Source organism: Chelonoidis abingdonii, chromosome 15 (assembly GCF_003597395.2).
Source record: "Chelonoidis abingdonii isolate Lonesome George chromosome 15, CheloAbing_2.0, whole genome shotgun sequence".
Classification (NCBI taxonomy): Eukaryota; Metazoa; Chordata; order Testudines; family Testudinidae; genus Chelonoidis; species Chelonoidis abingdonii.
In genome coordinates, this window is record NC_133783.1 from 31848937 (window position 1) to 31871404 (window position 22468).

The window sequence follows — 22468 nt, forward strand, 5'->3', positions numbered from 1 at the left end:
TTTGGTTACCAGGGTACTAGGGATTTGTTTAGCCTGGGGCTAAAATACGTGTTTCTCAGTACTTTACTGTAGCCATCTGACCTTGCCCCATCACAACATCTACATCTGGATTGGATGGGGTAGTAATGTTGTATCTGTATAATAGTAATATGTATCCAGTCACCATTTCACCTATACCTGAAATTAAGAACATATCATCCCTTTCTAAGAAATCTTCACCAGCTTCCTGTTTTGTTTTATGACTGTAGCAACCATTATTCCAAGTGATGATGGAGTAGGCTGAACAGCAGGACCAATCACTGTGGAGAGATATGAAATGGGGAATTGAAAAGTTAATATTTGAAAAATGGAGAGAATAGGAAGGAATAAGGGTATTTGAGATCAAATCTGTGGAAAATATTTAAAGCTAGAAGGGAGATTTGGAACCCGATTCTCGAATAGGCAAATAGTGGTGATTCTTTGGGGAATAAAAGAAAGCAGCAGCAATACTAAAAGTTACATTTCTGCTTGGATATGAAAGTGTTATTTTGCAATAATAGGCCAGACACTTTCCTGCTACGGCTATGCAATCCTGAAGGAAACTAGACAGTACAATTCATGGATATTTAGAAATAGTGTTATGAAATACAAAAATGAATGTTACAAGGGGAAAAAAATACAAAACTAGGCTACAGAAGTTAAATAAAGCATTTTACCAATATACATAGCTCCATGGATTTACATGCATGCAAACAGATTAAACACTGTTTCTATGAAAGGATGCATCTAAATTTTTGCTATATACATCCCCATAGTTAGGTTATACATTACAACTCATTATAGTGTGTGTGTAAATGTATCAGGTGTGCAAGAAACTCAGAGAATGACATTTCAATGCTTCAGGACACAGATTCTTAAACTGTGGTCCATGACAAAATAAGCACTGTGCAATCTTTTTTCTCTGATGTAGACCTTGCCACTGTTATCAGGCTCAAAATACATTGCCACAATGTACTGTACAGATGGATACAACTCAGGATGATTCAGCAGCTGAATAAGCAGACTGCAGCATTCTGCACTAAGTGATGTTACACATTGGCAGTACTTCAGACCTGTGTTCTGGGGGATGCCATGGCTTCTAACAAGCTTCTGCGTGGAATTCAAAGTGTTGATTCTAAGGCCACGTCTATACGACGCGCCATATCAGCGCGTTACAAACGATTGCTCGAGGATCGATATATCGCGTCTCATCTAGACGCGATATATCGATCCCTGAGCGTGCTTACATCGATTCCGGAACTCCACCAAAACCAACGGAGTTCCGGAATCGACATGGCGAGCCGCGCACATCGATCCAGCGCAGTGAAGACGGGTGAGTAAATCAATTTTAGATAATCGATTTCAGCTACGCTATTCTCGTAGCTGAAATTGCGTATCTAAAATCGATTTTCGCACGTCGTGTAGACCTGGCCTAACTTATCAAGCTCTCATTGGTTTAGGACCTAATTGCTCTTCCCCTGTGACAGGAGGTTGCAGCTGAGATCAGCAGGGGCACTGGAGCTCCCTCAATACAAATGACAGAAAGCTGCTGGCAGGGCCTTCTCTAGGGGATGGGTCTTCTGTTTTGAAACTCACTTCCCCCATCTACTCAAGCTGTCAGAGCCCCGTTTTTTAGCTTTCCCTGCAGGCTGCAAAAGGCATCTTTTTTTCCCTCCTTCTTCTCTTGTGAAAGGCTGATGAGAAGAGAGTGGGCCAAGATTAACATATTTATGGGAAGTCCTTTGCTTAATTAATTTTAGTGTATGGGATAGGTGCCCAAAACACAAGATGAGCACCTGTAAGTTTTAGAAATTTGAGACATATTAATATCATGAGCTGCATGTGACGACCATGACCAGACTCTCAGTACAGTTCACTGGAGATCAAAACAAATGGATCCATCATCGAGAGATTGCAAAAGGGTAGAGTAGGACAGAAATAGCTCCTCCCACTTTTCTCATCAGGTTGGACAAAAAAAATCAATGATTTAAAAAAAAAAAATCAGCTTTTAAAAATAAACTTTTAAAATTTAATTTGAAATTATGATATTTGTAAAGGCCTAAATTTACTATAATCTATTAAAATCATTTAAATATTTTTTTTTTTAATTAAGCAGTATTTGTTTGCACTGACTAATGACCTGAAACTAGCGTCTATTGCAGTTCTAACAGCTTTTGGCAGCCTTTTTCAGATAGAGAGAGACTATTTTATTCATTTAAGTTTATTCAGCTACTTCAAAAGCAATGACTATAGTTCATTCAAAAGTTAAGAAGCTGACTAGGATTTGAAAAAAGGAGGAAAGCTTGTTTTCCTCTGCCAATCTAAGAATGAAAACTAGGTGTGATGATGAGGTCTAATTCTAAACTCCTGAAGGATATGGTGACCAGAAAGAATTAGTTCAATTCATTAACAACAGATATTTCCTTTGTGTAATAGATCACATGGTTTTAAATGCAAAACATGGTTTTGATAAATTTTCTTATGTATCTAGCAGATCTACAGTAGCCTTATTTAACTCATTAAATAATAATTTTAAAATGCTTTCAGGTGCATTTTTAATTGAATTAAAATTTCTATCCAAACTGACCTTGAAACAAATCACAAGTAAAAAGATTAATCATCATCTAGTAAATAAGAAAATGTATTTGCTTAAATAAATCCCCCTGGTTAGCAAAAAAATACCAAATTCAGTGTTAAAGGCTATACATAGTTGCAAACTGATGACATGTTTTAATGATTACCAACCTACGAGAATCAAGCTCTCTTTAATAACTAAAATAACTAAAAAGCACAAATGAAAAACAGGATTATCATCGATTATTTAAATCAAAGTCTGCTTGCTTATTTAAAATCAATCCACCAAGTCTCTCACCCTAAGGAAGTATTATTCTAAATAGTTCTTCCCAATTAGCAATTCTTTAAGTTAAAAAAATGACCATCTAGGAGTGACAAAGAGGTAAATTTTATTGAAAACTTTAGTTAATAGAAAGATTCTCTTGTATTTGGTTTTGGAGAAAGACTCACAGATAGATGCTCCTTAGTGAGATTATGTGCATTTCCCACATACCGTTCTGAAGTCCTCTTCAAACTTGTAAGCCCCGCCTCCCGTGGCACAAAGGGTAGTGTGCAGGCTGGAGAAGTTCTTTTCACTACCCATCTGTATGAACCTATGCATGGCACAAGTTGGAAAGCGGATGAAGTGCAAATTCCCTTTGCGTCCACACATAGTCAAGTTTTTCAGTTCAAGATGGACATCGCGAATGCCAGTTTTACCATAGGCTGTATTGGAAGTCAAGTATTTCCTAATGCTTTTCAGGTTTTCTACCTCCTCCTGTTCCTCTTCCGCTGTAATGTCTTTTGGTTCAAAGTAGACCAGTTTAACCAATGTTCCACCAATATCCATTCCGAACCATGGAAATGCTAGGAAAGGGGGGAAAAAAAGAAAGAGGTGCTATAAATATCTTAGTTTATCATATCATTTAGAGTATCTACAGAACTGAAATTCAAGTTAGCAAAGTTTACAAGATCAGAGCCTGAGCCTAAGGACTGCTGGACACTTGCTGCACCTATTGGACATGATCAGAGCTCATTCATGAAACTTCAGAGTTAAAACAAAATTTCAGAGAAACTGAAAAACGAGTCTCTAGGCAGTTCCCCAAACATATTTTTCTTCAGAGAAATATAATCAGATGTTATGAATATATTACTGAAATCATCTATCTTACTTGGCACTAGAGACCACCACATCTTCAAATAGGATACTTACTGAATTTCATCTACTTTGAATCCTAGCATTATGAATTAAAATGGATTGGGGGGAAATGAAAAAGGAATAGGAGAGTGAAGTTGAGAGACTGGCAGTGCATAACAGCTATATTCCTTTTCCTCTCCCCCTTGTCCTACTCTGCTCTTTATTTGGGAAACAAGCTCTCCAGAAATAGTGTCTGCCTTCCCATCTTTGACATCGACAGAAGTGCTGAAGCTAAGATTCCAAGACTGGCCAGCTGCTCCAAATTTTCTAAGTAGCCATATTGGCATGGCACATTTTCATCTTGACAAAAGAAAGGAAGAAAACACCAGCACTGTAGTTTTAACTCCAAGATCTCGAGACATCATCAGAAAGTAAAAGAATTAGTGAGACTTTACTTTAGTGCTTAAAAGCTCATGAGCCCATCCCTCAAACCAAACCTCAGTTTCTGGCCATAGATTCTGTGTACTATTTGTTCCTCATGATCTGTATGCACTGAAAATACTACTATTCAGACTGCTGCACATCTTCCCGTCACCTCCACCATGGGCCAAGTGTAACAAAGGTTTCGTTTTATCAACAGTGGAAAAACATTAAGCCTTACATACAGCAGGCAGCCAATTTGGCAGAGCAGCCTATTTGTGGATGAGAAAGTACTCTCACCTGTAAGTAGGGCCCTACCAAATCTATGGCCATGAAAAACACGTCACGGACCGTGAAATTGGGTCTCCCCCTGTGAAAACGGGTCTTGTGCGTGCTTTTACCCTATACTATAGGGCAGTGGTTCCCAAACTGGGGTTCATGAAATGTTACAGGGAGTTCTCAGGAAAAAGTTCCCTAACGGTGAACAGAGTCGTCTCTAGGGATCCCAGACAGCACGGGGCCAGCAGCCTGGAGCCCCTTGACTTCCAAGAGCTAAGCAGATCAAAGTAAGCATATCTACTACACTGAGGAGATTTAAACTTCAAGACTCTTATAAGAAATGGAAAGGGAGGTGGATATTTTCTGCTTTAAAATTAAACAGGCAGCTAGTATTGTTTTTAAAATGATTATGAAGAACAAGTTTAAGCTTTGTTGTAATGTGTGTTCTTTTCCTGGACTAATCAAGACCTGAATGCTTGTGTAGGAGGAACTCTGAATTGTCTTCTTAAATACCTTCATGCTGTTTCACATCTGATACTCCTTGATGAAAAACAGGAGCCTTGTTTTATAACAGGCTTATTCGAAGTGATACAAAGGTAGGAAAGAAAGATTCTGGAAGAGTGTTGCTCTTTTCATACCGTAATAATAATACTGAAATGATAAATAATAATAGTGTGTAATAAGCATGTCATAAAAACAACTTTTATATTTCCAAGATCACTGCTTTTATAACTTATACTCAGGTAAAGGAGAAAATCCCTGAAAATAGTCATTTTTAGGAGGGAGTTCGCGAGACTTGACATTTTAGTGAAAGAGGTTCACAGGTTGTTGAAGTTTGGGAACCACTGCTATAGGGATTTCATGGCGGGTGACCAGCATTTCTCAAATGGGGGATTCTGTCCCCAAAGGGAGTTGCGCGGCGGGGGGGGGAGGGGGGGGTCACAAGGTTATTTTAGGGGGGGTTGCAATATTGCCACTCTTACTCCTGTGCTGCCTTCAGAGCTGGGCGTCCGGAGAATGGTGGCTGTTGGCCAGGCGCCCAGCTCTGACGGCAGCAGCACAGAAGTAAGGGTGGCAATACCATACCATGCCATCCTTCTGTGCCGCTGCTGACGGCACCTCTGCCTTCAGAGCTGGGATCCCGGCCAGCGGCCGCCACTCTCCAACTGCCCTACTCTGAAGGCAGTGCCGCCGCCAGCAGCAGTTCAGAAGTAAGGGTAACAGTACCACAACACCCCCTACAATAAGCTTGCAATGCTCCCTCCCCCACCACCAACTCCTTTTTGGGTCAGGATCCCTACAATTACAAAACTGTGAAATTTCAGATTTAAATAGCTGCAATCATGAAATTTACGATTTTTAAAATCCTATGACTGTGAAATTGATCAAAATGGACTGTGAATTTGGTAGGACCCTAACTGTGAGGTAAGAAAATAACTTCATTAAGGTGAAACAGACACCACTTGGAACTAAAATTTTGGATGTGATCTTAACGCTACCTTTTTCTTGAAGAACTGAGCATATGGAGGATCTGCCATTAAGGCTTATATCTCACTAACTCTTCTTGCAGATGTTATAGCCACGAGAATGGCGCTCCTCTCTCAGCAGACAGCCTATGAGCATGTTGCTATTGGATCAAAAAGCAAATGCCAGCACCATATTAAGGCCTCACAAGAGGACCATTTCCTTCACTGGAGGAGAAAGGTGAATAATACCTTTGAAAATCATTATAGGGAGTTTTAGAATATAGACTCTCTTTGGATAGGATGATGTAAAGATGAGATTGCAGCCAAATGAACCTTCAGGGACCTAAGAGCAAAGACCAAAGATTTCAAATGCAACAAATAGTTCAAAATGTCCTGAATCCAAGTTCACGTGGGCTGAATTTGCTCGGATGTTGCCCAAATCAAAAATCATTTTCAAGTAGACAAACAGATGGGTCTTGTAGCTGGTTTTCTACAACTAAGCAGAATTTCCTGAAGCACTTCCAAGCATTGCTGCTCCTCCTTGAATATGGGGAGAGATATGAGGGAAGGCATACATCAGGCTCTCTTCCCAATGTCGGAAAGAGACTCCAGGCTGATTTCTGCTCAAGAACAGAACTGATAACACTTTCTGTTGTCTTTTGTCACAAATAAGTCGATCAAAGAAGGGATGCCACCCCATTCTCAGAAAATGGACCTCACCACACTATGTTAAAGTGCCAAATTTTCATTGCTTTATGACCAAGCTGGCTGTACCGGGCTCCTCCCTGTTGTTCACATAACACATTGCTGTAGTGCTATTTTGGAGTACATGCACTGCTGCTCCTTAAATATGGTCCTGGAAGGTGGTGTATATTGCCTGAAGTTCCTGCACATTGACATGACCAGTTGCTTCCTGTTCCACCCACAAGCCCTGAATCATTAATTAACATTGATGCTTCCCCCCCCCCCGCCAACGTATTGAGTAGGATCAGTAACTAGTGTTCTTATTGGTGGAGGACAGACAAAGGGACCCCCCCCCCCCACCAACATTCCTTACAATGCTCCATCCACCATTGCACAGAGTCCAGTATTTCTGAGGGCACTCACATAAGACTGTCCAATGATTGGCAACTTGGATGACAGACTAACCTCAACCATTGCTGATGGGCATGAAGATGCAACCTCACACGCTATACTATGTAAATGCATACAGCCATATGGCCTAGTAATCGTATGCTTTCACAGGCTGTCGTGGAAGGATGCAATCGGAGGTCCAGACACAGGTACTGAACTGCCTGGAATTGTTCACATGGGAGAAAAGCCCTTGAATTTGTAGAGCCCCAATGAACTTGAGTTTTTGGGTTAGGTTTAGAGTAGGGCTGTCAATTAATCACAGTTAACTCACACGATTAACTTGAAAAAATTAATCATGATTAATTGCACTGTTAACCAAAAGAATACCAATTGAAATTTATTAAATATTTTTGTACGTTTTCTACATTTTCAAATATATTGATGTAAATTACAGTACAGAATACAAAGTGTACAGTGCTCACTTTATATTATTTTATTACAAATATTTGTAAAAATGATAAAGAAATAGTATTTTTCAGTTCACCTGGTAGAAGTATTGAAGTGCATTCTCTTTATCATAAAAGTGAAACTTACAAAACAGATTTTTTTGTTACATAACTGTACTCAAAAACAAAACAATTTTTGTAATCGCACGATTAATTTAAAAAAAAAACAAAAAACCACGCAACAGCCCTAAGTTAGAGTCGATTTTTCTTTGCGCAGAATCATCTTTAGTCCACTGTGAATTGGACAGGACTAACGACTCACTTCCTGGATCTGCTTCTTACTAACTGTGATAAAGTTCCTCCTCTACCTGGGTGGGTCCTGCGCTTATTGGTGGATTCTGCTAGCCTCAGAGATCTTCCTGTGCTGGATCAGGAGTTGGGAGGTTTTGGGGGGAACCCGGTCCCGCCATCTACCTCAGGTTCCAGCCTAGGGACCTGTGGACTGTAGCTGTCTAGAGTGCCTTGTGGAACAGCTACACGACAGCTACAATTCTCTGGGCTACTTCCCCAGGGCCTCCTCCCAACACTTTCTTTGTCCTCACCACAGGACCTTCCTCCTGATGTCCGTTAATGCTTGTACTCCTCAGTCCTCCAGCAGCACATCCTCTCACTCCCAGCTCCTTACGCACACACTACTAACTGGAGCGAGAGGCTTTTTATACCAGATGTCCTGATTAGCCTTAATTTATTCTAGTAACTTCCCAGTTGGCTACAGGTGCCCTAATTAGCCTGCCTGTCTTAATTAGTTCTAGAAAGTTCCTGAGTGTTTTGGAATAGTTCCTGTTATCTTACCCAGGGAAAAGGGACCTGCTTAACCAGGAGCTAATGTATCTACCTTCGACCACTCTCTTGTAGCCATCTGGCCTGACCCTGTCACATAACCAATCATTCAAGAATGGGAAGACATGAAGGCCTGAATCTGCTGAAGAAGCTGTGACTCATAAGAAGGGTCCCTGAAAAGGTAGGGGATGGAGGGGAAGACAAAAATTGAATGGAGTACCCCAATCCCAGACTGCTTAGGACCCATCTGTCAGTCATTATTGCTTCCCAAGCACTGCAGAAGTGAAAAAACCTGTCCCTAAACTGAGATGATGAAGTTGAGATGTTCACAACTGGTCTGTTGCTCTCAATATGCAAGGCAAATAGGCTGCCTGACTGACGGTGGAGGGGGACAGAGAGACTGGGTAAAACTAGACTCTAAAGATCTCCTCCTCTGAAACTTATTCCTCTTTCTGGAGTAGTCTTGTCTCAGTTGGTAAGGTGTCTGCCTAAAATAAGGTTGAGGGCAGTACTGCTGCTAACTGCCAAAATTATGCATCCTTGTTGCTGGAGTATAAATCCCCAAAGAGCACAGATTTGCTTGAGAGTCCTTAAAAGAATGTAAAGTCTCATCCATTTTGCCTGAGAATAGAAGTTGACCATTGAAATGTAGGTCTTCCACACACTGTTGGCTAGCTGCTGCTACTCCTGAATTTTGCAACTACAATGCTCATAGTGACCACCAAAGCCATAACTCTGGCAGCCATATCAGCTACATGCAGGGCCGATTACAAATAAATCTTTGCAACCAAATTCCACAACAAATGCCTTGAACTCCTCTGTAGAGGATCTGGGTAACTTGTCCATAAACTTGGCTACAGAGTCCCAGGTCACATTATTTTATTTGGATAGCAATGCCTGCTGGTTTGCAATTTGCATTTGTAAGGCGGCAGTCCAATACGTTTTCCTGCCCATGAGATCCAACATCTTTGCCCTCAAGCATGGACTTGTACCTCCCTTGATATGACCTCTCATTGGCTCCCTGAGATCAAAAACTGAACAATGTCCACTAGCTTATGTGTTTTCTCCTGCACAAATTCAGCCTATACACCTAAGGCTGAAGCCAATTGTCTAAGGAGGCCCTGATGTGCCACATGTCCTCAGTTATTGGTGAGGAAGCTCGTAGCATCAGCACTGGGGCCAATGAAGAGGTCAGCACTTTGAAGATTGGCAGGGGCAACACACTCACTTGATACCACTCATCACGCGCATGAGAGCTTTGAATCAAACAGTAAATAGAGAAATCAGTGACTAGGTTTTCATGCATGACTAGTGTTGTGCATGTGATGAGGTGTCCCAACATGTCAGTTTCTGGAAATTCCACGGAATCATTAACAGGTAGAATGAAAAAAACTGTACTATTTGAGGTGAACAAATATGGTCGTCAACAGGATCATCAACATATGACAGGATTTATATAATACAGGGGGCAATAATTACGTAGCCTACCCACTTTTTAAAAAAGCCTAAATGGGACTACGTCTCTCTTTTATTAGGTCATTGGTTTTATTTCTCTCCATGTACCTCACTCCTCTTTTCCCTCTGCTATGGGCCAGGCTAACACCTGTAGAAGAAAACGAACAAATGTTTGTTCTTGAACATGAGCAGTTTCCCTGCAACTCTGGGCCAGAGTAAAAACTTAAGTGTGATTTTTAAAAAAAAAAAAAAAAAAAAACCATAGCCACTGATATTTCAATAGTGCAGAAGCACAGCTTTACTGTTTCCTTTGCAGAGTCTAGCACTGGTTGTCTGGTGGAGAAATAGAAGCACAGTGACTGTATAACAGACTACAGTAGGGAACACACCAAATTCCAGAGTCTGAAAACTCCCACTAAAATCCATCAGCTGTGACACTAATGAGTAACAACATGCAGTGTAAAAGGGCAGCAAAGAATCATTATCAGCATTTCTGCATTCTGAATAAAGGATTTAGCAACTAACAAATTAAGTTTTTTTGGCACAACTGTGCTCTTTTACTGGTATTGTTAATAACAAACAAAAAAATCTGATGTTTCTTCAATTCTTACAGTAGCACTACATCCAGTGGTACCAATAGTAGGAGCACTAAGGCAGACAGACAGCTGACCTTTTATCTACCGTGTCTTCTGCACATGCAGGTTTACACAACTTAATGCTTACAATGACTGCCGCCAATTTATAGTAATGTCCCCGCTGATGCAACCACTAAGTTGACGTACGAAGAAAAATACAAGTGTAGACACAACTTTTAATTTCAATATTTTGACACTTGTCCCTAAACTAAACACGAATGGATTAATTACTTAAAACTGTGTGTCACAGGCACTCCAGAATTTAAAAATTGAGTGACTGGGTTATCAAAAATTATTTACAAATAATGCTGACAAATCTATTTGCTGATAATAAGTACTGCTACAATACTTTGGATAGGTGTGATTTATTATACAAGAAATAAGGAAGTCACTGAATTCTCTGTAAGAGCATTATACTCTTTAAACTTTCAAAAATGGGATTATCCTCAGCTAAACAAAACTACATGATGAGAATAGTTAAACTGCTAATTGACTCTGCTGAGCAGAGGGAAATCCATTCCTAAAGAATCTCATCACCAAATATACATTCCTTGGGAAAAGAGCGAGAGGAGACAACTCTGCTACAGGTCTGCACTGTAGTAGGTTACAAAGGATGCATTAATAAAGTGAAATGCAGTCCTAAAAAGCATAGACTTGACATAGAAAGCCCTACTATGAGTCATAAACACCTAAAAGAATGGAGTAAAAATATTAGAACAGAACAGCAATCTGGTGCAGAACTGGTGTGCACACTTAGATAAATTCGTTTTCCCCCCTGTGAACATTAACACAGTTTTTAAATGTATAACGGTAATGCTAGATACTGAGTCAAGAACTTATTTGATTGTTACCTGTATATAAAAATCCATGTGACTAAGCAAACAGAAGGTATCTAAAAGATTACATAATTAAGTAATCTGATAGCCCAGCTGTTGGTGTGTATCTGGGGGAAAGGTTCACTCATGGGTAATATAACCAGGAGTCCTTGTGGTACCTTAGAGACTCACAAATTTATTTGGGCAAGCTTATGCCCAAATAAATTTGTTGGTCTCTAAGGTGCCACAAGGACTCCTCGTTATTTTTGCTGATACAGACTAACACGGCTACCACGCTGAAATCTGTCAAGATGGGTAATATAGTAACTCTTATCCAGTATCCATACATACTTGAGCCTATATAAACATTGCTATGCAGAAATATGAAATGATAAAATCATGCAGTTAAATATAGAAATACATTCTTGCATTTTGTTTAGCAGTTGTCAAGAGTACAAAATAGAGCCTCAAAATATAATGTGTTCTTTAGGAATAGAAGCTCAATCAGACTCACTAGATAGAGTACCTAGAACACAAAAAGGTACTTTTCACATTTTTCAAATTATTTCCAGCTAGAAGTGTTGCACTTTACTAAAAACTGAATAAAACGATGTTACATTTTTGATAAGCAAGTAGAAAGGTGTGGGTTTTTTAAGTCTCAGTTTCAAGCTATTCATTTCAGGAATCTGGACATACGGCATTAATGCACATGCAACTTCATCACGAAGTTTAAAAATCCAAAACAAAATCCAGAGGCCAGATCATGGCTCATGAGGAAAAATCCACAGAAGGCCACAATTTAAGAAGAAAACTCCACAAGACCTGAAGCCCTCAGTGTCTGCCTCAACATGCTGTCTCATGGGAGGGACCTGAAAGCCCACAAAAGAAGTGGGTGGTGCAGGCCTCCATCATCATGAATGTCCCAAGATTTGCAGGGAAACTCATGGACCTCGGTGTAATCAGTCATAGGCCATACTCTCTCCACCGAGTCTGACACAGTAGTATGCAGGGCCTCCTTCATGCACAAGCGGAGCAGCACCTGCCTGGGGCAGCACATGCTAAGAGGCGGCATTCCGTCCATTTTTGGGGCAGTTCGGGCGACGACAGTACGAGAGGTGGATTTTGGGGGGTTTTTTTGCACACACTTCGGCAGTTCGGGCAGCAGTCCGAGCAGGTTTGTTTTTTTTTTGCTTGGGGCAGCAACAATGGTACAGCCAGCCCTGGTAGTACGGCTTCCTTAAGTGGCTCCTTTTACACTTGCATCCAGTTGGTATCTGGTTAAAAAAACCTCAAATATAGAAGAATGGCTCTGGAGTAGCATGTACTCGAATTTTGGGCAGGGGACCACAAGGTTCCTACTGATTTTATAGAGTAGACATACAGCTAAAACCTGGCACTTGGGAGAATTTATCCCACGTTGATTCTGTCATAGCTCTCAGAACCTCTGTAACCTCTTAAATGGTCTCACAGCAACAATGAGCCACAAAAGAGATGGTCTTTAAAACTGTGATTATCCAGTGAATGTTACATAATCTGGTTCCCAGTTGGCTTTTTGCGTTGAAGATGCTTAGGCCGACTGACAGGCTGGAAAGCTACTGCTTTAATTGTGGGCTTGTACACACTACCAACTCATGTTAGTATAACTTCTGTCTCTCAGGGATGAAAATAACCCTGTAAATAACCCGGCAACGTAAGTTACACTGACTTAAGCACTGGTATGGACAGCGCTATGTCCCACCAACATAGTTTCTACCTCTTGCGGAGATGGTTTTATTATGCCGACAGGAAAGCGCTCTCCCATTGGCATAGAGCACTTCTAGTGTAGCTGTGTGAGATTTAACTACTGCTTACTACTAACTACTACTTCCTCGTCAATTGGAGAAAATAAAGGTGGATGGCATCTTCCTCATTTCTGCCAGATGCTTCCTGTAAAATATCTGCCTTGGGTCTTACTAAGAATCTAGATGCAATCATAATTCTTATTTTACTCATTATTTCTTGAGCACTGCATAAATGCTTAAATTTAAAACAATTACTGAATCAAAGTGAAATATTTGTTTCGCTTTGTGTCAAGTAAAGCCTACCTGCTTATCTGTCACCAGGACTCCAACCTTACATCCTGTTTCTGCTGAGTGTGGATAGTGAGCATCTCAAATGCTGCTTAGTTCAGAGTGTCCCGGGCGCACTGAAGAACTACAGTGAGTCCATCCTGTTACATAATCTTAGAATAAACAAAATGATATTAACATGGTAAGTGCTTATTGAGTGCTGACTGCCTACTGGGGGGAAAACACACACAGATGTTTAGTATGATCGCCTATTCCCAAACAAACACACCTCTCCTCACATTTATGTGTGTGTTACTTCAAACATACTGTAGACTGATTACCTAAAAATGTAATTTTAAAAGATAAGCAGAGTCAGACTGGGTCATTTCTTGAGCAAGGTACCTCCATGGAAAACATAGATGTTGCAAGAAGTGATGATGATTTAATAGGAGATCCAGTCTTAGTATTTGTGATTGAGCAAGCTTCTGGAAGTGAGGAGGATCAAGCCAGGTCATGATTTCTCTAACTTTCCAGTCTTGTTGCAGAAATGCATGAGTATGTGCGATTCTACTTCTGCAGAAGGAGATATAGCATCTTTTCATCTCACAGGATGCAGAGCCCCAAAGCACCACCTGCTTTGTATTTGCTTACAGCCACACTTATTTGCTTGACACCACTCTTTCCTCTGAATATTGAAACAATTCTTCAGCATGCTGTTAGGGAACACTGTGCTGCCAGAGGTGTTTTCTTCCGATGAGATGTAGAAAAGAGGTCCTGATCATTAGAAGATTCAATAGCATTTTGTGTAAGGGGTGGAGCGCTAATGTCCTGAGTGACATCCAGTGAGTAATTCTATCCTGCTTACTTTAAGTTCTCCCTGCAGTTTCAGTTGGAGACAAACAAACTTATATAGTATTGCTGGCAAAGAACATAGTTGCAACTTTCCACCCTACAGATGCCTGCATGTCACTGTGGGTGAATAAGCCCTGTGTTTTTCAGGCAGCAAAGCATTTGGGAGTAAAAGCGCTATAAAAGTCTATGCTGTGTGCACGTGTACCTTGTATGTGAATGATTGAAACAATCTAACTACAAGTTGGCTCAAACACAATATATGCTATATGATGCTACAGCTTGAAACATTTAGAAATTACAGCTAGTGCATATTGCAGGTGCTCTCCTATTAAGTAATGCTGCCTGCCAGGAGCACACATTCTCTGCGATAGGAGAGGAGATTCCAACTGATTTTCAGGTATTGTTTCTGATCAGTACCCTTAAAAGGTCTGTCTTGACTAGAAGTGGTTAAGTTTAGCATATGCTGGTTAACCTTGACCTAATTTGACCTTTTTCCTAGTATATCCAGGGTAATACCTTGAAGCATGATTTAGCTAGCTGAGGTGTACAAGAGGCGACCTATGTGACTACACCACTATTTGATGGGAATTGACACAGAAAGTTAGCTATGAAGACTATCCCTGATGATCATCATCTTGTCTCTCTGGGTGTCATAATTCCCTGCACTTCAAAGCACATCTGAACAGGCTCATCAAGTGGATACTTTAAAATTAGTTGCAAAAACTTAACATGGTTATTCCATGTAAATGAAACCTTTCTGTAAAGAGCTGTGAGGCTGGGGCCTAAGCTAGCTAGATAAATGCACAAGTGATCCAAAAAAAAGAAATTCATACAACAGGTCACCAACAGATCATTCAGTGCAAGTTAAAATAAAACTATCCTTTTGGAGTGGCTGGGAGTGGATCCCCAAACAATGATAGAATCAATTCAAGAGCTTCAGAAAAGTAGGTACCATATCCTCACTAGCAAACAGTTTTAGTTTCAAGTGAAAATGTTCCCCTCCCAAAATCCTGTATTTCCAGTCTCTATTCCTGTCTGTCATGTTCTGGCAGACACCATACCAACCAATACATAATAAATGTTTCACTTATGTGGCTTTAGAATGCAATTATACCTTCAGTTTGACAACTTTTTCTTGTTGGCATACTAGGAAATGCTTTGTACGTTGTGAAAGAAAATTGGCAATAGTGATCAATACTAGAAGACAGTGCAGTTACCACATGCATTTTGCAATGTGCCCTTTAACACACATACATCTCCAAGCACCAATGTTAAACATTATACAAAACCAGAAAAACAAGATTGTTCATTGTTGTGCTCTACTCAGATCCTGTCAATCCTACACTATTTTCTATACCTTTGCTCTCTGGTGAACAATATGAAACATGTTAAAATAAGTGCCAGAATATACTATTCTCCTGGAAGTGTAATACATAGCTGTAAATAGACTTATCTACAAGACAGCTAAAAACACCCCAAATTTATTAAAGATGTTATTAAAGAAACTCATCTACTCCCTTGAGCCTGAACTGAGTCTACTGGGTGTTTGTTTCACCATCAAATGGTGTCTTCAGTAGGACACCGCAGAGCAATAATTTTATAATCTTTACTACTAGATTGTTTACCATGCTTCTGGTGTTTTCAGAAAAAGGTTTGAAGGAATGAAATGCCTTATTCCCTCTTATTTAAGAGATCATGTGACTCCATAGAAATCTTATCCTTTTGGTTTCTTCATAACACTCAATTATATTTTTAAACTTTGACACAATAGTGCAGACCGAGCTTAATAATATATAATCAAAACTACCAAGCAAGTATGCTAGTCTGTGGTTTTGTTTTATTGCACCTCAAATATGCATTCTAGGCTTAATTATTATTCTTGTAGTTTTTAAAAGTAGATATCACAATCATTTTGCAAACAAGAATTAGTCTGTCATCATTCAACTCTTCCTTCTATCAAATGCAGAGTAGAATGTATACAGTTACTGCAGAGATTAAATGACTATTCAATGCAGACATACTGTTTATACTTAAACAAAAACAAAACAAACAAAAAGATATTGAGTGGTGACACTTAGATATTAAAGTTAAAATAAACCATATATGTGAAAAAAGGTTCTTAATAAGTAGCCCTATGAAAGTTACAGCTCAACACACAGGTTATTTTTAAAAATAGAACAGTTCTGTTCCTACAGTTAGTTTGAGAGGAAGGGGTTTTCTTGTTTTTAAATCTTTTCACTATAAGCTATTATCATTCAGCAAGTCAAGGAGGTGAACCACCACCACCACCAAGTATATAAACAAGAAGTTTTTGTTGCACCTTATTAGCTACCAGGGTTTTTTAACCTACCCAAAAAAAAAACCACGACTCCAGTCCAGTAAGTCTGTATTAAAATGAACAAGGTTATCTTTGAAAGTGTTGGTTTAGCTTTACCTCTAACAAGTCTTTTTACACATTTGGTGAGAAAGAAACTTTAACATCAAAAATTTCCACTGAAGAAGTCATCAGCTGTCAAAACAATACATCTCATGAAATCCAGAAGAAATCCAGGATATCTACCTACACACAAACTAATTTGTACTTAGTTTAAACTACATTATGTTTTGGCACAGGGTACTTATGGTTCTAACTATTTCTGATTACTTGCTCAGAATATGCTGAACTTAAAAACCCTATACAAAAGAGAAAGTCAATGAGGTCAATAAATCTCAGTTCCAACCACTATAGCAAGCATGCAGCGAAGAGTAGAGCTGTTTCCTAATGTCAATCCACAATTGGCTTTACATATAAAGTTTTGGAATTAAATAGCTTTCTTTCATAATTGAATCTAGGTATTAAGAGTCATCCATTACTAAGCAAATAGAGTATAGAGTACTTGTACTCCTGTTCTTTTTGCTGATACAGGCTAACACTGCTTCTCCTCTGAAACCTGTCAAATAGCGTATGTTATCAGTAATGAAGAAACATAAATAATACAAATATTTTGAATGCATTTGGACATGAAGCTTTAAAAGAAATGTTAAGTGGATAGTCAATTTACCAGTCCTTAAAAAAACCAAACAACAAAAAATAGGCAATAATCACAAAGAATACACTTTACATACAAATTTCAGATTGTATCAGCAGTATAAATAAAAATGCTTCCAATAAAGCAGATGACTCAAACATTTAATTTCTGGATGAACTATTCTTCATTTTACAGGTGAACATATATAAAATTATTCCTATGCAAAAGTGGTTTGCATTTCCTTTTTTTTTTTTTTTTACTAATGAAATATGAAAAAACAGCAATAAAACATTAACAAGTCTACTAATGACATTAATTCAGATATCCGTCTCATTTACTTACAATGGTTCTTAGCAATTATGAGCTTCATTGGAATGTCTAAGCCACAGACAACTATGCCAAAGACAGCTAAATTAATAGCTGATTCAAGGTGTGTCTACTGAAAATCCAAGGCTATATCATCTACAAATTTACATCCCAAGGTATCGAAACTGTAAGCTTTTTTTAACAAGGTCACATTTATGCCAGCTGTAAATTAGGAAATTTCTCATTTTAGCTTTCAGACACTGCAATTTAGAAACCAATCCACAAACCCACCACCTTCCAGCCTCCTCATTGGTCAATCGCTGACCCAGCCCACATGGTATCAGTAGGTGTGTCCCAAAAACACAGTTTTATTGGCTGAAATAAGATGGTATTCAATAAACAGATTTGTATGACTGGGGGGCTGTCAGTCACCTGCAGAACTCCTCAGCACACTCACCAAGCTGGCGAAAGGGGGAAGAATGGGCATTCCTCCCCGCCGTAGCTAGCCTTACAAAATCCCTGACCTCAAACAGTGAAACAAATACAGAGGACTTGGACTCGTTTATAGGCAAAGTCCTTGTTCTCCAGGAGAAGGTCACAAGGGATCCCTTTTCCCCTAAAAGCCTGGGGACCTCGAGGGGGGGCAGACAATAAAGGAACTGAAGTCGGCGAAGCTAGGGCTCGTGGGTGCCCGCCCAGGAGTCGGGCTGGCACCGCTGTGTAACATGCGTTTCTCCCCGCGCCGGTGGAGCATGCAGCTGGCGAGGCAGCACTGCAGGGTGTGCGGAGGGCAGCGGGCGGCGCAAGCCTGAGCCCAGCGCGTGCATCACTTACGCGGCCTGTTCCGTCTGCCCGAGTCCAGCCGTCTCCGCAGCCTGCATTTCTTGGCTGGGGAGCCGTGGCCGGGCACCGGCGGCTCCTGGCGCAGCAGCGGCGGCGTGTGCAAGCCGTTGTGCAGCAGCCCGTTGAGTAGCGAGCCGGAGGAGGCGGCTGCAATGGGCTGGGCTCGGGGCCGCTCCTCCATGGCGGCGGCGGCGGCCTCGCTCCTTTGTCTCCACGCAGCGGGCGGGCTGGGTGGCGGAGCCTCAGCGCCCGCAGTTCATGCTGGTCCCGTCCCCGCTGCAACCTGCTCTAGATGCGGCGCCGCTGCCGGAGCCCCCGCCCCCGGCCTCCTGCAGGCAGCGCACGGCGCAGGCGTCCTGCCCGCTGCGAGGGCGGCGGTGGGAGCTGCAGCTGCATGGACGTGCCCTGCAGCCGCCTCTCACCAGCTGCGGGAACAGAGCGTTCCGGGCTCGGAGCTGCCGCTGCCGTTGCCGTGCGCGTTCCCGGGGTGGAGGGGGCCGGCGCCGGGGCCGGCGCCGGGGCCAGGGGAGCGCCAGCCAGAGCCCGCGTTCGCGTGGGTGTCGGGGGCCTGCCTGGCTGGGGATATGCCGGGGGGGATGACGCCCGGCCCTGTCTGCGGCGGCACCTCGGACTGTGCAGCGTGTCCGGGGTTGCCTGTCTGGACGCTGGTGTCTCAGCTGTCCGGGCGTGTTTGCCGTGCGCTGCTTGTCTGGCCTTGTTATCTGGGGCAGTGTTTGTAGACGCTGTTCACCATGCGGTTTCCTCTGGCTGCCTACTGTGTTGTGTTTAGGCACATGGGTGCCAGTTGTATAGTTTGGTGTGCGCCAAACCGGGTCCAAGCAGAGCACTGTTTGAGGCAACCGCCCTGGGCCTGGTGCTCGTGGGAACCCTGCATTCGGGAGATGTGAGGTCCAGCAGAGCCATCCACATCTATAGGATGGCACCGGTGCCGGCGCTATTTAGGCAAAGACGCAGGGGGGGTAGGGGGGTAGGAAGAAGATGCGGGTGCGACGAATGATCCGCACCAGGCTTAAGGGGCGCATTTTGCCACCTTGTGGCTAATTCGCGCGGAGGAGGTTCCTTCCGCGCTCCAGTCTTTAGGTGGCAATTCATCGGCGGGGTCCTTCACTCGCTCCAGGCCCTCCACTGAAGTGCCCCGAGACCAGGAGCGTGAAGGACCCCCCCCCCCGTCGCCGAATTGTCACCGACCGGGAGCACAGAAGGACCCCCGCCTCGGGCACCAAAAACCCTGGTGCCGCTCCTGACCAGGGCAACCGCCCAGGCCCCATGCTTCAAGGGGATGGGGGGTCCAGGGTGGCCTGGAGGGTTAGCAGGGGGCCTCACGCTGAGCGATCTGGCCCCAGCCTGCCTCACTCCACCTTGTCACCTCCCGGCGTTGCTCGGGGGAGGAGGCAGAAACCGGGAAGGCTTGGGGGAAAGGGTGGAATAGAAGTAGGCTGGGGCCAGGTCGCTCGCTGCTGTTTGTGCTGCTACACCAGCACCAGGTGCCCCCTCCCCCCACAACCAGCAAGCTGTCCTGGACCCACAGCCCCGCACCTTGGGTGGCCTGTGATTCAGGGGGTTGCAGGGTTCAGGGTGGCCTGGAGGGTTAGCGGAGGGCCTGGTGCTGGCAGCAACAAGCGACCTGGCCCCCTCTCCGCCCCCATTCCACTCCCCACTCCTCTCTTTCTGGATTCTGCCCCCTCCCCCGAGCGACGCTGGCGGCGCACAGCGGGATCGACTGGGACCAGGTCACTCCCTGCTGCTGGTGCCAGGCCTCCCATTAACCCCCCAGGCCACTCTGGACCCTGCATCCCCCTGAAGTGTAGAGCCCCCCGGAAGTATGGTAAGTCCAAACATTGGTGTACCCGGGACCAAGTTCCTTAATATTGGTGAAGCATGGGCCCATATAACTTGCCGCCTATGGTGTAGCGTATATATGTACAAACCTATGTGAGTGGCTTGGGTAGGGGGTTCTGTGAAAATGCATCCACTGCCTCTGCATGTCTGTAAACTCAGGATTTCTGTGCATGCTTTGTGCGTCATGGAGAGTTATGTATCTGCATGCATGGCCTGTTTCATTTTTATGTGTGCTGTTACATGATTGTCAACAGTGACTACTCAGGCCTTCAGTGCATGTGACCTCATGCCTTTTTGGTTTGCTGGCTTTCACTACAAGTCTTTGACAATCCTTTTGTGAATCAGATATTTTATCTGACCTCTAAACAATCCAAGTGCAAAAACCCATTTACTGAATAAAATGTTATTAAATGACAAAGTGCATTAACGTAACAAAATGCATATAAAATTAGGTGAACTGTATGGTACCTACTATTGGGTATTTGAAAATCATAACTAAACACTTTACAACAAGCATGTTCTGGGTACTGGTTCATTCCTTCCTAAATGTGGTTTTCAAACTGCAGATATATTACTGATTGTCTCATAGGGTGCTGGTGGGTCACTTGGTGGTGGCTCCCTATATCCAGCTGCTATTACAAGTTTCCAGGCTCTTGTCAAGCAGTGGGAAAGAAAGGAGAGAGAGACTAGTTGCCTCCAGTAGGGGTTCTTGCTCCAGCAGAGAACAGAAAACAAATTACACAGCTCCTTTCTCACACCATCGGGAGCCAGAATGAATGGCCAGGGTATTACGTTCAGGGGAATAGAGGACTAGGCTACAGCAAACCTCGTGCAACAGGGCAGAGTAGGGGAGAAAGGAACAATACAATTGAGAGTGTGAGATTAAGTTCAAAAGGTGTCAGTACTTTGGGGGGGGGAATGCACTGAGCGTGTACCATTTTAAAGAAGATTAAAGTACCTACATACATTTGTGATATTTTACCACATAAGCAATTGCAGTACTTGCAATAGGGATGTTGGGCAGTCATAAACAGGGCTACTATTAACAAGTTGGGAAGGGATGGGGTCTGTAAAACAATTCCTGGATTAAGATGTGGTCAGCACTATGATAATTTGAGAATCTCTGCCTTACTATATTGTAGCTAAACTAAAAGCCAGACCACTGCATCTTGAATTGTGGTTTGGTGACTATCAGACCACATGTGATCCATGGAGAACTGGCTCTTTAGTGTGCTGGCTTTTCTTCTTGATTCCATCTGCTAATGCGTGTTATAGAAAGCTAAAGTACATTAAATACTTTCCTAATATTATTTTCCCCATGTAAATTGCTGCAGGTGCTACAGAAGTGCTACACAATTGCACATGAAGAGCAGTAGACTCTGTAGTTTTGAATATGAGAAATGGGTCCATGAAAAAATGTGTCTGTAAGATGTGGTCCTTGCTATTAAAGTATAGATGAGTCTAGATAACAAAAACTACAACTGTAAACAAAACAATAAACACTATTCCAAAATGCAGAAAGTGCCCTAGACAAAGAGAAGAGTAGGATGTCAGATTATCTGGCTGACTCATTAATATGATTAACAGATGTGATTTAAGTGCCTCATAGAGTGTGGAGAAATAGACTCACTTTTTCATGTGTGAAAGTTTTGAGTTAGGCTTTATACTAGAACTGTCAATTAATTGCAGTTAACTCAAGCAATTAATGCAAAACAAATTAACTAGATTAAAGAAATTAGTCACAATTAATCAGTTTTAGTCACACTGCTAAGCAATAATATAATAAATGCAAATTGGTAGTCTAAATGTTTTTGGATGCTTTTCCACATTTTCAAATATATTGATTTCAATTACAACACAGAATACAAAGTGTACAGTCCTCACTTTATATTATTATTTTTATTACACATTTGGACTTCAAAAAAGATAAAAAGTAGTATTTTTTAATTTACCTCATACAAACACTATAGGGCAATCTCTTTATTGTGAAAGCACAACTTACAAATGTAGAATTTTGTTGTATGTAACTGCACTCAAAAACAAAACTGTGTAAAACTTTAGAGCCTACAAGTTTATGCACTTATCCACTCAGTCCTACTATTTGTTCAGCCAATCGCTAAGATAAACAAGTTTTACATTTACAGGAGATAATGCTGCCCGCTTATTTACAATGTCACCTGAAAGTGAGAACAGGCATTCACATGGCACTGTTGTAGCCCGCGTTGCAAGGTTTTTCTGTGCCTGATATGCTAAGCATTTGTATGTCCCTTCATGCTTTGACCACCATTCCAAAGACTTACATATTTGGGTAGTCCCATTGAAGCTAACAGGACTAGTCAAGTGCGTAAAGTTAAGCAGGTATGAAAGTCTTTGCGAGATGAGTGCCTAGAATAAGACACATCAATTCTTTGT

General features: G+C 41.9%; 1 protein-coding gene across 1 annotated transcript in view; it reads right to left on the bottom strand.

Annotated features, from left to right (window-relative positions):
• PANK1 (pantothenate kinase 1) overlaps window positions 1-18531 on the bottom strand; it is a 42781-nt gene extending 24250 nt beyond the window's left edge. Inside the window, exons 1-2 of the mRNA XM_075072688.1 lie at window positions 18188-18531; window positions 3086-3438 (exon numbers count right to left, since the gene is read on the bottom strand). Of these exons, the coding sequence (XP_074928789.1) occupies window positions 3086-3438; window positions 18188-18377 (543 nt within the window). The 5' untranslated portion in view covers window positions 18378-18531. The remainder of the gene's footprint in view (window positions 1-3085; window positions 3439-18187) is intronic.
• Window positions 18532-22468: the final 3937 nt, after the last annotated feature.